Source organism: Protopterus annectens, chromosome 9.part0, assembly GCF_019279795.1.
Source record: "Protopterus annectens isolate FY-2018-M chromosome 9.part0, PAN1.0, whole genome shotgun sequence".
NCBI lineage: Eukaryota > Metazoa > Chordata > Ceratodontiformes > Protopteridae > Protopterus > Protopterus annectens.
The window spans coordinates 1,144,548,128-1,144,563,021 of NC_056743.1; the positions used below are offsets into that span (position 1 = coordinate 1,144,548,128).

Consider the following 14,894-nt stretch of genomic DNA (forward strand, 5'->3'; position numbering starts at 1 on the left):
ACAGGAAACTGAACCTGTGAAATAAATAGTTCAGTTGATTGAAATTTCACTGGTAAAAGGGAAGACTGTATTGCCCACTCTGTCTTACGTTTTAGGCTTCATGAATCAAGGTGGCAAAATGTCACTTCTGTTTTTTTTGCTGGACAGAAGAAATCATGATGAAGTCCAGTCTAGTATGTATAATCAGTATTCCATTCACTCAGAGGCATTTTTGTGGGTGTCCATTTTCTTGAAAGTCATAGAAGCAGAATCTAGATTTTTCCTGGCTGCATGCAAGGTATTCTTCATGTCAGGCTCTGCTGCGGGATTATCAATGGCCCTTCTAGTTTGTCTCCAGACACTTATTTCAACATTTTTGAAGAGTGTCAGTCACAGACTTTTTGTACCTCCAAGTTTCTTCATAAGATGCTGTTTTGTGGGGAACAGAATGTTCTAAGGCAGACCAGACGCTCCCTGTGCTGCTGGTTTGGGTGAACCACTGACACTTATGGCAGGGCTTAATATTTATTATCAACAGACAGACAATAGAGCTGGTGTTGTTTCAGCTAGATGCTTATAATCTGTTAGCTGGATAAACCCTTGGAAGGGATAGTTGTTTTATACAATGAAAATGAGAAGCTTTTTATTGTGAACATCAGGATCGAGATCTGAATTGTTCACATGGCAGATGAGAACTGATGGATTCAGAAACATTTTCCAAGAGTAATGATCTTACAAAGTGCTGCTGGGTGTAAGAGCACTGAGTGGGTATGACATCATAAAGTATTGCTGGGTGCAGGATGACTCTCCTAGAGTGAGATTTATATTTTGAATCATTTGTGGGTTTCCAATTATTTTCCTAGGTGAGCATGATATCATAACATGCATCATCATAGGTCACTCATGGCCCTGAGCACCAGAGTTCCTGAGAATAACCGCTGACCTACATTGGAAGAATGGATGACCTCAGTCACAGATGCACTGTGTGGGATCCTCAGCATTAGACAACTGAGTTGTTAGTTAATGCAGACCACGAAGGTCACAGATTTTGAAATAAAGAAGAATACAAGTGGAAATAACAGATTTAGTACTCTCTTCACTTAAAATTGATGAAACTTTTTATATAGAGTCTGTGTACATTTTTATAATATTTTCATTCTCAGTTCCACCATTATTATTAGGTGTCCATGTCTCATTGGTCCCTTCTTTGTCCTGATGCCCAGTATATTAAAACATGAAGAGTCAGAAGCAAACACCAGGAATCAGTTTTTAGATGGTGCTAATATTCCCCCTCCCCATTAGCCAAACAGCATGCTGTAGTATTAGGAATACCTGAGTCATTTGTGGCTTAGTGAAAGCTAAAACCTCTGTATTAGAGTTAGACATCCTGCACAATGTTCTATGGATGATGTTTGCAAAGTGTGACAGACTTTATGATAGCCATTTCCAAAACACATTTTCATAATTCAGGAGAGGCAATTAAACTTAAATATTTATTTCTCAGATTGTCTTTTTACAGACATTTCTATACTAGAATAAAGTCAAAAATGAGAAAGCACACACTAAGTTTTGTAATTCCCAGCTGTGGATATCAAACTGTTGGAGGAGGCAAAAGACATGGTAAGTTTGCACCCAAAGGAAGAGATAATGACTAATGAGTCAAGTAATAAATAGAGGCAATAACACTGAAGTACAAATTTATGAACTGGATATAACAAATAAATAAAAAAAAATACTTCCCACAAGGAGAAAATAATTACCTGTGGAGAACTGCTGTTTGTGCAACTGGTGGCTTTACAACCAAATACAGACAGTGAAATGGCAATGCAGACTTCAAGGAAACAGAAGAGAAACATAATAGACTTGAAACACTTCCAGACTGGCTGTAGACATTGAGAAAAAAAAAAAAAAGAAAACATTCAGTGAAGCTGGTGTTGTACATACTCCTCCCCTTTCTACCTCTTACTGTGTCTGACATCTATAGATGTGTTCTACCATTTACAGTGCAAAATATCCATCCCTAGACCAAATGAGGGAAATCTCTGTGCATGCTAATATTTATGAACCAGCATTGTTTCTGAGGATACCAAGACAACATTGAATGTTAAAGAAACTGTATGGTAAAGCATGAAGACACAAAACATAGCAAAGAAACAGATTAACCATGTAATCCTACAATATTATCTCACCAAAGTGCTTAAATAAATGTATGCAGATGCTAAAACGGATTTTAACATCATGCTTCTGTTGTTACACTTCCATGCTGAAATCAGAAGTGGTTATGTCTAATAGCAGTTTATTTTGTTAGATGTGGAACACGACATTTAACAAAACTAGAAATGTATTCAATCTGGACTCCTGTCTGTAGCTCTAACTAATAAAGTAACAACATAGACAGCCTTAGAATCAATAATGAAAATTAATTTCAATGAAACCATTGCTAGCTGCTTGCAAGATATGAATGAGGCATTATACCTTACAGGATTAAAGTGAAGCATCAAAAGTAAGTAATCCACTGCTATGTAGTACATGGAGCACTGACAAAATACTCCAAAATGGAGAATAAAGACAAGCTTGTTTAGCACCTTTCTAATGTCAGAAGGGTGCTTAACTACTTTTATTAAGTTCCCCTAAATGCTGTTCGGGTCTCACATTGAGGACTGACAACAGACAGAGATAAAAATTGAACTGAGTAATGTAGCAATATGAAACTTTAATAATTCAGTGAAATCCAACAAAGCTTTCAGGTCACAAACTATTCTTCACTAGCACTGAAGAAGGGTTGGTGACCTGAAAGCTTTGCTATATTTCATTGAATTATTAAAGTTTCATATCACTACATTGCTCAGTTTGTTGTGTTTTGTATTGTATGTAAACTGCTGCTTTACGTTTACTCTCATTTTATTTTTCATTGACAACAGATAGACCATCAGTGCATCCACAACTCCTTATTCCCATTTTTGCACATGGGGAGAGTGTGTCACTTCAACAGGGACAATCATTTAGAGTCAGTGCTCACATCACTAGGTGGCTAACCATGCTGAGGTTGCTCTTACTTACCACACATACACATGTACACCTACTGTGAATTTAGATTGTTCGTTCCACATTCTATATTTCTTTGGAATGTGGATTTTTTTGGATGTGAGAGGAAACCAAAGCATTTGGAGAAAACCCGTATGAACACAGCTAGGACATGATGACTCCTCACAGAAGGTAAACTTGACAAGAATTGAACTGAAGAACCTCTTGCTGTGAGGTGATGCTACTACCTCCTGTGCCACTGTGCTGCATAGTATTGTCTGGTAAAAATGGTGGCAGAAGGTAAAACAGCTTTAAAACCTCTTAGATACTTCACTGTGAAGAATGTATAAACAAAATGTAAAGTAGTACAGTGTCAAACAGGTTTTAAAGTAGTGTGATCTTTAGAGGGACATTATGTTTCTGTCTAGTGTCTGTTTCACAGGGTTAAAAGAGTATTACTGACTTTCAAAGACTTTGCACTCCTAAACTTTATTTCTTTTTCTGTAACTGCTAATACATGTAGCAGATAAATCTCCATATTTATTTTATTTTACATTCATTAACCGGGATAGTCCGACTGGACACAGGTCGATTTTCAGCGGAGGCCCGGTGAGAAAAACTCCACATGTGGATAGTTTCATAAGAGTTAAACAGTTGCAGTTTTATGCAATCACATATAGATACCAGTACAGAATTATAGGATTATATGCATACTTAAACTTGGAATACATACATACTTAAAACTTAACGTTGTTAGTTTTCTTGCATATATTACAAGGGACTATGTTTCTGTCTCTCAGATCATATTAATCCACAAACTGAGAACCAACAGCACTTCCACAGTATAGGAAAAAGACAACAGTCAGCAAGCAAAGATGTAGGAATGACCAGTGACTGGAAGTATAAAACTGTGTTTATTGTAAAATTGAGCGCTTTTGTCAACTATGACAATAAGACTTCATCAGAATAAAAATACAGGTAACTGCTCAACATTTAAATAACCCTCTCCCTCATCACATGTTTAAAATCACCAATCACATACAAACCATACATTTTTCATCCACCAATCAAACTTTATATGAGCATAGTCTAAGCACACTACTTAAAGAAACACCATCATTTAAGCCTGGGTACAAAAGCATTTAACTTAATTTGCCATCTCAATTCTGCAAACTGCAATAAATCTTCCCAAGGTGCACTCCAGTTGTTTTTCTGTATGACATCTAGGCCAAAAAATAAAAACTTGTGAGAAGGATAACCAGATTGATGTTTAAAAAGTGCATTTGTATCTTTTTCTGTATTTAATATCAGACAAATGTTCATAAATTCTCTCTTTAAGTTTCCTTTTAATTTTACCCGCATAAACTCTTTCACAGTTTTGACATATGGCCTAATACACTATTCCAGTAGTGTTACAGTTAAAGTGGAATTTAGATCTTATCCTACTACCATTAATCACCGCTGTGCCTTGCTCCAATATGTTCTTACATAGTGAACAAAAACCCTACTTTTAAAGTTCCCTTTTTTGTTTGTGTATACTGATATTAACTTATTGTCATAGCATTCAAGGAATTGCTTTATAGGTTCCCCTTTTTGTAAACTAATCTGAGTTCTGTCCCTATAACCTCCACAGTGTTGTCAAAACAAGAAAAACATTTCCAGTTGGATTTTAGTACATTATATATAACTGAAATGTCTGTTGTAAACTTAGTGACAAAACTATGAACATATCCAGAATTGTTATCTCGTGTTTGTTTGTTCAAATTTAAATTTAAATGGTCCCCAGCTTTCATAATCAGGACACAAAACCCTATGTCTCTCTTGGTTTTAACTCTCTTGTAAGTTTCCATGACCAATTCCATCAGGTAACCCCTAGTCCTAAACACAGTTGCAAAATTTTCACATTCCTTGTAAAAAGTGTCATCCTTTGAAATAATTCTTGCCAAATGAATGAACTGGCATTTAACTATACCCTTTTTCTGAAATTCTGGTTGACAACTATGGTGGTGTGACATACTGTTAGAATATGTGGTCTATCTATAAATGTTACTAATTATTCTCTGCTTTTGTACATCTTTGATAATATCTACATCTAAGTACTGTATATGTGTAGAATCCCAAGTGTGGGTAAACTTCAAAAAACTTGATGTCCTATTCAAGTATCGAACCATTCTAATTTCTCTGTTCCCACTTCCCACATAATAAATATATCATCCAGAACGCAGGCATATAAGGGCCAAGGAGGCAAGGGACATTTGCTAAAAATGTGCTCCTTTTTCCACTGTAACATGACAATATTTCTGAAAATAGGAGCACAGGATGCACCCATGGCTATCCCTTTTCTTTGTAAATGATACTGACCATCTCGATAAACAAAATTGTGATGAAGTACTGCTCCCATAAGTATATATAAAGTATTTATCTCATCTTTTTCAATATCAGTGGAAGTTAGTACGAATTCATAGAAACAGTGCAATCCTTCCTCATGGGATATCACATTAAATAAATCAATAGTATCTACTGTAAGAAAAAACATATCATCGAAAAACTTAAGTTTCTTAAGTTTACTTAAAAAGCTCCATGAGTCTTGACTGAGATGGTCAAAGGACCTTAAACAATTTTTTAATTTTATGTCTATAAATTTTGCCAGTGGATAGGTCTTAGATTTCCCTGCATTCATAATGGGCCTCATGGGGGTTCCCCTAGGACCTTATGAATTTCTGGGATACCAAAAACTGAGGGTATATTAAGGTATTTTAAATACAAAAAATGGTGTTCTTCTTCATTAATTTGTCCTTGTGCTAACATGTCTTCTAAAAAAAATCAATCTGCCTATAAGTACCATTGGTAAAATTCAAGGATACTTCTTCATAGCAATCACCATCTAAAACATGTGTGTTCATCTTTGTTAAGTAATCTGTTTTTGCTATAATAACTACCCTTCCCCCACTTGTCTGGCTTCATCACGCAAATATTTTTATCATGGCTGAGGTTTTTTAGCAAAGCCTATTTGCTGTCAGTAAAGTTACTACCAGTTTCAGGTGTCTTAAGTTTTAATATTTTCCTGAAATCTGACAAACACATCTTTTCAAACAAAAGTAATATTGGATGAAGGGGGTGGGGTTGAACATATTATTTCTAACCAATGTTCTGGAAATTAACTCACTTTTAAAGTCTTTAAAATACAGTTTTAAATTCAATTTCCTCAGATAAAGCTTAAAATCTATATTCAAATCCCCTATTTTTGAATCTAATGTCCGCACAAAAGAAAACCCTTTACACAACAAATCTACCATTTCACGTCCATATTCCTCATTGGAATAGTTATATAAATAAAAGTCACCTTGAGTACTGGAAACCACTTCAGGTCCTACAAACTCTGAAGGAGACTCTAAGGTGTTAAATGAATCAGTAAATCCATTTAGTGTCTCCTGTTCCCATGATTGGGTTGCCAATTTTGTGTTGTTCTCCATTGTTGTTTCCAATGTTGGTTTTGGTCTTTGCCCTGCCACAATCTCTGATTGCGAATCCACTCTGAGCACCGTGGGTGAGATTGTTCTAAAGAAAAATGATATTCATCATGAGTGTCCTCTTTCTCTGTATTCCAATTGGTTGGAGTAGTTGAGGTAACTGATAAGCTCGTTGCTGTTGATAATCAGCTTGGTCTCAATTTATTTTTTTCTCTCTCCTCCATTTAATGTCAAGTCCAATTTTATCTAGTTTAGGAAAAATATTTAGATAAGATGTTTTGTATTAAGTGCATAAGAGATCATTGTTGATGTTAGAATTCAGTGCTGTAGCACTTTATATTAACGTGTCTATAGATCTATGGTTATGTTTAATAAGTACTTCCAACAGTTCTAGACCTTGCCTGTTGAATAGGTCTAACAGTTCACAATGTAGTTCAGAATTGGGTTGCAAACCATTCAGGAACTTCCAGGATATTAGCTCTTTAGGGACAATTTTAAGCCTAATACATTCTTTAATGTAGCTTGTATTTGAAGTTTACGGCATTTTAAAATCATTTTCTCCAACTTGGAAATGGATTGTTGCACCATTCCCAGTTCACCAATGTTATGTTCGCCAAATGTAAATTATGTATTATGCTATGTGGATAGTTCAATGCTTTCTGTATGAAGACCAGAAAGCTGATGGTTAATAGTAAAATGTTATCCACTCAAATGAGTCAAGTAGTTGGCCATGTTTCTGTGTCCATGTCCTGGTGGAATAGAAGATGGAGGAGATATCTGAGAACTCATGCCTGGAGCTGAATGCTCCAAAATAGATTTAAATTGTTGAGTGAGTTGTTGAATAAGTTGGGTAAATAACCCAACATTACGAGACAGTTCCTCTTGTGTCCCCAAAATTTGCTCACCAGTGCCAATGTCTAAACCTAAGGATGATATATTAATCCACAAACCGAGAACTAACAGCACTTCCACAGTATAGGAAAAAGACAACAGTCAGCAAGCACAGATGTAGGAAAGACCAGTGACTGGAACAAAAAACTGTGTTTATTGTGAAATTGAGCCCTTTCGTTGACTATAACAATAATAATTCATCCGAATAAAAATACAGGTCACTACTCAACATATAAATAACCCTCTCCCCATCACGTTTAAATCACCAATCACATATAAACCATAACATTTTCATCCACCAATCAAACTTTATAAGAGCATCATATAAGCACACTACTTAAAGCAAAACCATCATTTAAGCTTGGGTACATCCAAGCATTTAACTTAATTTGCCATCTCAGTTCTGCAAACTCCAATAAATATTCCCAAGGTCCATCCCTGTTGTTTTTCTGTATCATGTCTAGGCCAAAAAATAAAAACTTGTGAGAAGGATAACTTGAGAGATGTTTAAAAAGTGCAGTTGTATCTTTTTGTGTTTAATATCAGGCAAATGTTCATAAATTCTCTCTTTAAGTTTTGTTTTTATTCTGTTGAGTAGTGACCTGCATTTTTATTCTGATGACGTCTTATTGTTATAGTCAATGAAAGTGCTGAATTTTACAATAAAAGAGTTTTTTGTTCCAGTCACTGATTGGTTTTATATCTGTACTTGCTGACTGTTGTCTTTTTACTATACTGTGGAAGTGCTCTCATATCATAACCATTATTATGTGTTGTCAGCGAGTACCCTTCACATTGTCGACATTTCAAAATGCCGACATTCATATGGCTGACACCATATGATTGACATTTGAAATGCCGACAATGTGGAACCGGCATCTCAGTACAGTTGCAAATGGAAAGATTTCCATTCCTGCACTGTAGTGCAATCTCAGAGTTGGTATATTAAGGTTACAGGGGGTTTGGGGGCAGAGCCCCCCACAAGGGGTGCAGGGGGTGATGTCCCACTCACCAGACTGAATAAAGAGAAGGTCACAGTGAGCTTCCTGTTGGGTGCTAGGATCCACCACATAACGCAAGCACTCAGGTCACTCCAAAGCAAATACAAATATGACTCAGTCATTGTACATGCTGGTGTGAATGACCTGAGACGTACCTCCCTGGACTACATGAAAAGAGACATAGAGGAGCTCTCTGATCATGTAGCCCAGGCTGGTATGACCCTGACCTTGAGCAGCATCTTACCCTCACCTAGAATGATGCCACAGTCCAAAGACAAAATGATCAATTTTAACAATTGGCTAAAATTTTGATGTCATTCAAAGGGGATCCAGTGTCTGTCAGCCTGGGATGACATGCTCGACAAGCCACATTGCTTCGCTGGTCACCACTGGGATTTCAGATATTGGCAAAGGCTCTTGCCACTCCGATAGTGCCTTTTTTAGGCAAGGCTCAAAAGTCAAACCCACCCCCATAGACAGCACAAGGAACAGGAAACTAAGGGTAATGCTGCTTAACGCCAGAAGTCTTAACCTCAAGATGCACACACTCGAAGCTCTCCTCAGTATGGAGAGCATCAATATCTGTGCAGTGACAGAAACCTGGTTCAAGGCTCCAGAGAGCACCCCAGCACTACCAGGCTATACATCATATCATGCTTTTCAGCCCCAAAACCCAGATCAAACCACAAAAGGAGGGGGAGTTTCCATATTTCCATATTTATCAAGGATATCCACACCTCCAGGTTAGTGGTATTGCACGAAGTATCGGAGACCATCCATGTGCAACTAACAGTGGGCAAGACTGCTTTTCAGTTTATAGCATCCTACAGACCACCCTCTGAAAGTCAGGAATCCCACTTGGCTTTCCTGAAAACATTGGAGAATATGAAGATCTCTCTGAACACCATTATATTGGGCAACTTCAACTACTCAAACATTGACTGGGAGCACTACTCAAGCCCCAACACCTTAGCCCAAAGGTTCCTGGAAATTATAAACTCAAATGCTATGGAACAACTAGTCACCACTCCCACAAGAGGGGACAACATTCTAGACCTGATCATTACCAACTTGGGGACTCTATGCTCCACACCAGAAGTATATCCCTCATTGGTAAGATCAGACCATAAATTAATTTCACTGGATGTCCACATCCCGACCCCACCCCCAGCCCAGAAAACCACAGTGAAAAACTTCTCAAAAGCGAACTTCTCACTTCTCAAAACTGAAGTGGAATCCTTCAAGGCCCCAGGGCCAGTGGAAACTACGGCCCAATCTGCAGAATCCTATATAAACGCATTCTACGGACATCTCCAGGAATGCATGGATCATGCTATCCCAAACAAAACCAAGACCCAATCATCCAAAGGCAGGCGTTCAGTCTGGTGGACCCCTGCCATAAATAAACTGTACAACAGAAGGAGGAAGCTACTACATGATAGAGCAAAATCCCTAATAGGGAAGGCATCTCTGATCAGTACTAGCAAAAAATTACGATCCCTCATAAAATCCTCCAAGGCCAGCTTCGAGAGAAAAATTGCACAGGACACCAAAGACAATCATAAGGCTTTTTTCAGTTATGTTAGGAACCTGGGATGCAACTCCCAGACTTGTTCTGAGTTGATTCTAAATGACAAAAAATACACTGAACCCACAGACATCACCAATATCCTGGCAGACAGGTTCAGTGCAAATTTCTCTCCCCCCCCCAAAAGAGCAAGTATCTATCCCAGCAGAAGGCTGCCTCCCAAACATCTCTGATGCTCAGGTGAAGGCTGCCCTCTCCAAAGCAAAAAACACTGCTTCCATGGGACCAGATGGCGTCCCAGGTTGCGTCCTACATGAACTCCAAGAGGAACTAATCCCTCAAATAAAACAGCTATACAATCTCAGCCTCACTACAGGATATGTGCCCACAGAATGGTGTACAGCAACAGTGGTCCCACTCCACAAACGTGGAGCCTCTATGGACCCTGGAAACTATCACCCCATAAGCCTGACTAGCTTAGTCTGCAAGGCTATGGAGAGGATCATCATGGAGCTCATAAACAAAGACATTGGGGACCTACAGACACTAGATCCTACCCAGTTTGGCTTTGTCAAGGGCAGATCCTGCCTTTTGAACCTGGTTGACTTCTTTGAAACAGTCACCAAAGCCATAGATGAAGGAAAGGTAGTCCACACAGCCTATCTGGACCTTGCAAAGGCATTTGACACAATACCCCACTCGGGCATCATAGATAAGCTATCCAGCTTAAATATAAACCCCTATGTCACAAGATGGGTCACAAACTGGCTCAAAGACAGAACCCACAGAGTGAGAGTTGCTGGAGCCATGTCAGACTCAAAACCGGTCACAAGTGGCGTCCCACAGGGTTCTGTCCCGGGACCACTCTTGTTCAGTATATACTTTTCCGAGGTACAGGCAAACGTGGAGGACTATGGCTCACCAAGTTTGCAGATGACTGCAAACTGGGTGCCATAACCAACTCTCCAGCTGACACAAACATCCTTCAAAAAGGTCTCACAGAGACCCATTCTCAAGTAAATCTTGGGAATCTCAGCTGTATTTAACTAAATGCAGCGTTTTAGCGCCATACTAAGGTAATCTGTCCTTCCTCAAATTGCCGTTGTACCTACGTCCATTGCTCAGGCATTTACCCCTAGTCAATGTTGAAGACCTCTCTTTTTTTAATTCTCAGTTTTATTGCTCCTAGGTCTTGTTTATTTTTTGCATGTTATACTGTAATATTTGTTAAATTCCTGCCGTTATTGGTTTAGAAGCTGCCCTCATATTCTCTTGTTTTAGTTATCAATAAGGGCAACACTGTGTTACAGCATTTGGCTTTGCTGTTTAAGGAGTTGCTCTCGCTCAACAAAGGCTTGTAAATACTCTGCCTTGCTTTGTAGCTTGTAATGTGGATTATATGTGTTAGTCAGATTAATATTGTGTTACCTTTTTTCTGATTGTTACTGTTGTATTTTTTTTTACTTCACAGGCCTGATACCTGTACTAACCCTCTTCCTTTTTACCTGCCTCCCTTCTCCCCGAAGTACCTAGCTCATCTGTGCTCTGATTCCTGCCCTAGCTACAACCTCTCTGGTGTCACAAGAACCCGTCCAAACTCCGGTGACTGAATCTGCTTGCCTCCTTTTTGTACCCTCCATCAAGAAAAGAAGAAAGTAGGTTATGGGCATAGTCCCGCTGGTATACTAGGCCTCTGTTTTTAGATATCTACAAGGGTCTTACAGTTTGCCTGAGCTTGAGCCTCCAGCAGCCGGTACCCCTCCTTCCCAGCCTCTCTTCTACCATCTCACCTCCGCACCTATAACTTTCCTTCTCTTATAATTAGTGTTTACTTCACCTCTTCACCAGTTAGCTTCCCCACACTCCTTCTTCTTTACCTGCTTTATCCATTAGGTGGCACCCTCATCCCTTTTTTCTCTGCTGCTCCCTCTTTCACTAACTGTCCTACGTCTGTATTTTCAGTATTGGTTCCCCCTCACCCTCAGCCTTGCCAGTACTCCATCTTTCTCCCTTCTGTTTGATTTTTTTACCCCTGTAACTTGCCTTGGTTTTTTGTTTCTATTCCTTGACCTGCCCCTTCTCTCTTTCACCTTATGCTTAATTACTGATTTTTACCCTCCTTTTTTGTTGTCTTTTTGCTGGTGTACTTAGCCATTCTAGACCTTTCCCTTGTCCTGGTATACCTCTCTTACCTTTACTCACCTGTATTTCTGATAGTCTCCTTTCCAGCTTCTCCTTCTATTGTCTCTACCCGCTCCGTTCGCCCTGCGGGCTCACTCCGCTCCCCTACCCTACTCCCAATTCCTACCCACCCCCAGGGGTCCTAAACTTATACCTCCTTAAACACCCCCCCTAACTCACCCTACCTATCCCTTAACTCACCCTTCCCGCTAAATTTTAACCACACCCCTACCCTCCTTTTACTACTCTCTGTAATTACTCTCCCTAGATTACCTCTTTTCTTAACCCTCTATTCATAATTTAATTATTCCTTTTATTCCCTCACTTGCATTTGCAGGTTCCTTATCTTTTCTCTCCTTCAATCGCATTTCCTCTACCTTTCGTTTCACTCTAGTTACAACCTTACTTCTCCACAAAGATGGCTCCCTATACTCTAACCATGCTTACACTACCAGTGTTACTCTTAACCACCCTCTTCTCAGTATACCTTCTTACCTCCTTTGAAAATCTACATTATGTCCAGCTTATACACTCACATAAACAAACTATAACCTGCACATATACACCCCTCACTACGCACTCCAACATTACTTCCACTCCTAGCTACCTTCTACCTAAATACCACAGACTCTTTCACATTAATCATGTCCTACCCACCGATAGAAAATTGAAAATTCAAACCTATCTAAAAAACAACTTAATAACAAAACAAAATAATCCCACCTTACAAGATGGAGACATCCACCCCAACACTAGACCTACCAACCCTACCTTTCATATAATTAGCCCTAAACTTAATAATTCCCTCCTGATAGGACATCTGAACATTCAAAAAGCATTAATAATAAAGTATCTCACCTTCATGCCCTCCTAGATATCCATTCCTTTGATATTCTCTGCCTCACTGAGACTTGGCTAAAACCTGATACAAAGGATAATGAGATTACTCGCCAAGGCTATAATATAGCGAGACTCGACCGATCAAAACGTAAAGGTGGTGGAGTAGCAATTCTTTTTAAGAATGAACTTAATATCTCCACCCTTCCACCTTATCCAACCCAGGATAGTAAAGTAGAAGTCCTCATAACTAAATTCCAATTTAACACCAAGAAATCCCTTTACATTATCTGCATCTACTTACCACCAGGTAATAACAAACCCACTTTAGAAGCCTTTCTCAGCTGGGTATCTACGACTTACCCACAAGAAACAATAATCCTAGGTGATTTCAACATAGACTGGAAAAGTATCAATGCTGAAAATCCTACCTCTCACATCAACCTACATGGTTTCGTCCAAACCATCACCTCAACAACAAGAATTAATAAACCTAATAAAAAAGAGAGTATCTTAGACTGGATACTTATAAACAAAGTTCAACAAACTTACAAAGTAGGAACCCTGCCAGATGATGTCAGTGATCACTGTTTGACTTATATTACAAGAGAAAAGAAAGATTTTCATAACCTCCCCACCACTAGAATAATACGTTCTACCAAACATTTTAACATAGACTTATTTCAAAATGAACTCAGAGAATGCAACTGGAGCCCCTTAAAATCCCTTCCTCTTGAAAATGCAGTAACATACTTTAATATAACTTTCTTATCCATTCTTGACAAACATGCTCCCAAACGTACCATCAGAATGAAGTCCAACATAGCTCCTTGGCTCTCTAAAGAAACAAAAAATCTAATTCTACTCAGAAACAAAGTCTGGGCCAAATGGAGATGCCATAGAAATAGCTCTGATCTCCTTCATTTCTGCCAGCTTAGAAATACTACTAAAAAAGCAATCATTACTGACAAAAAAAACTACTACTGTAAACTTCAACAAACTCATCAAAATAATCCAAAAAAGTTCTGGTCTTCTATCAATAGACTATTGTCCCCAGGTAAATCTAAATCTCCCACCCCTCTTGATGCTGATCCAGATACCCCCCACCTAACTGCAAATACCTTCAACTCTTTCTTCACTGGCACTATACAATCTCTAGCTAGACAACTAAACACTGACAAATCCAACCTTCCAATCAACCTAGCACACTCCTCCCATAACTTTAAACTACAACCCATCTCTACCTCTCTTATCTATAGACTTATTCATAAACTTAAGCCTTGCACCCCATCTGCTGACAAACTTCCTTCTCTTTATCTCCAAAAAGCAGCCAAAGTAATCTCATACCCTATATCTATACTTATAAATAGGACAATCTAAGAAGGAACCATCCCTGACATCTGGAAGGTCTCCCACATTATCCCTTTACATAAAGGTGGGAACTCTATCGATTACTCTAACTATAGACCAATTGCTCTCCTATCACCCTTAGCAAAAATTATGGAGAAATGCATTCACCAACAACTTTTACAGTATCTCTCTCTCCACAACATAACAGCAAACTGTCAGCATGGCTTTAGGCCTTATCATAGTACTACCTCCGCCCTCCTATCCTTTACAGACACTATCAATAGAAACCGTAACAACAACCTTCTCTCTTCTGCTCTCTTCATTGACCTCTCTAAAGCTTTCGACATGGTTAACCATTCCATCCTAATTAACATTCTTGAATCTCTCTCCTTTGATAACCTAGCCATGGATTGGTTCAGATCTTATCTCAGCAATAGGCAACAGGCAGTTCTCTGGGAGAATCAAATTTCATCCTTGTTACCTGTCACCATCAGTGTCCCTCAGGGCTCTATTCTTGGACCACTTCTTTTCTCTTTATTCATTAATGATCTCTATTTGGCAATTCCTCAAGCAACCTGCATTCAATATGCATATGACGCCACCCTTATTTGCTCAGCTACCTCTCCAACTGAA

General features: G+C 38.8%; 1 protein-coding gene across 1 annotated transcript in view; it reads right to left on the bottom strand.

Annotated features, from left to right (window-relative positions):
- The window catches only part of LOC122811877 (membrane-spanning 4-domains subfamily A member 12-like), a 656,330-nt gene that overhangs the window by 203,828 nt on the left and 437,608 nt on the right, over positions 1 to 14,894 (bottom strand). The window contains exon 6 of the mRNA XM_044084013.1: positions 1,740 to 1,862. Coding sequence (XP_043939948.1) covers positions 1,740 to 1,862 — 123 coding nt within the window. The remainder of the gene's footprint in view (positions 1 to 1,739; positions 1,863 to 14,894) is intronic.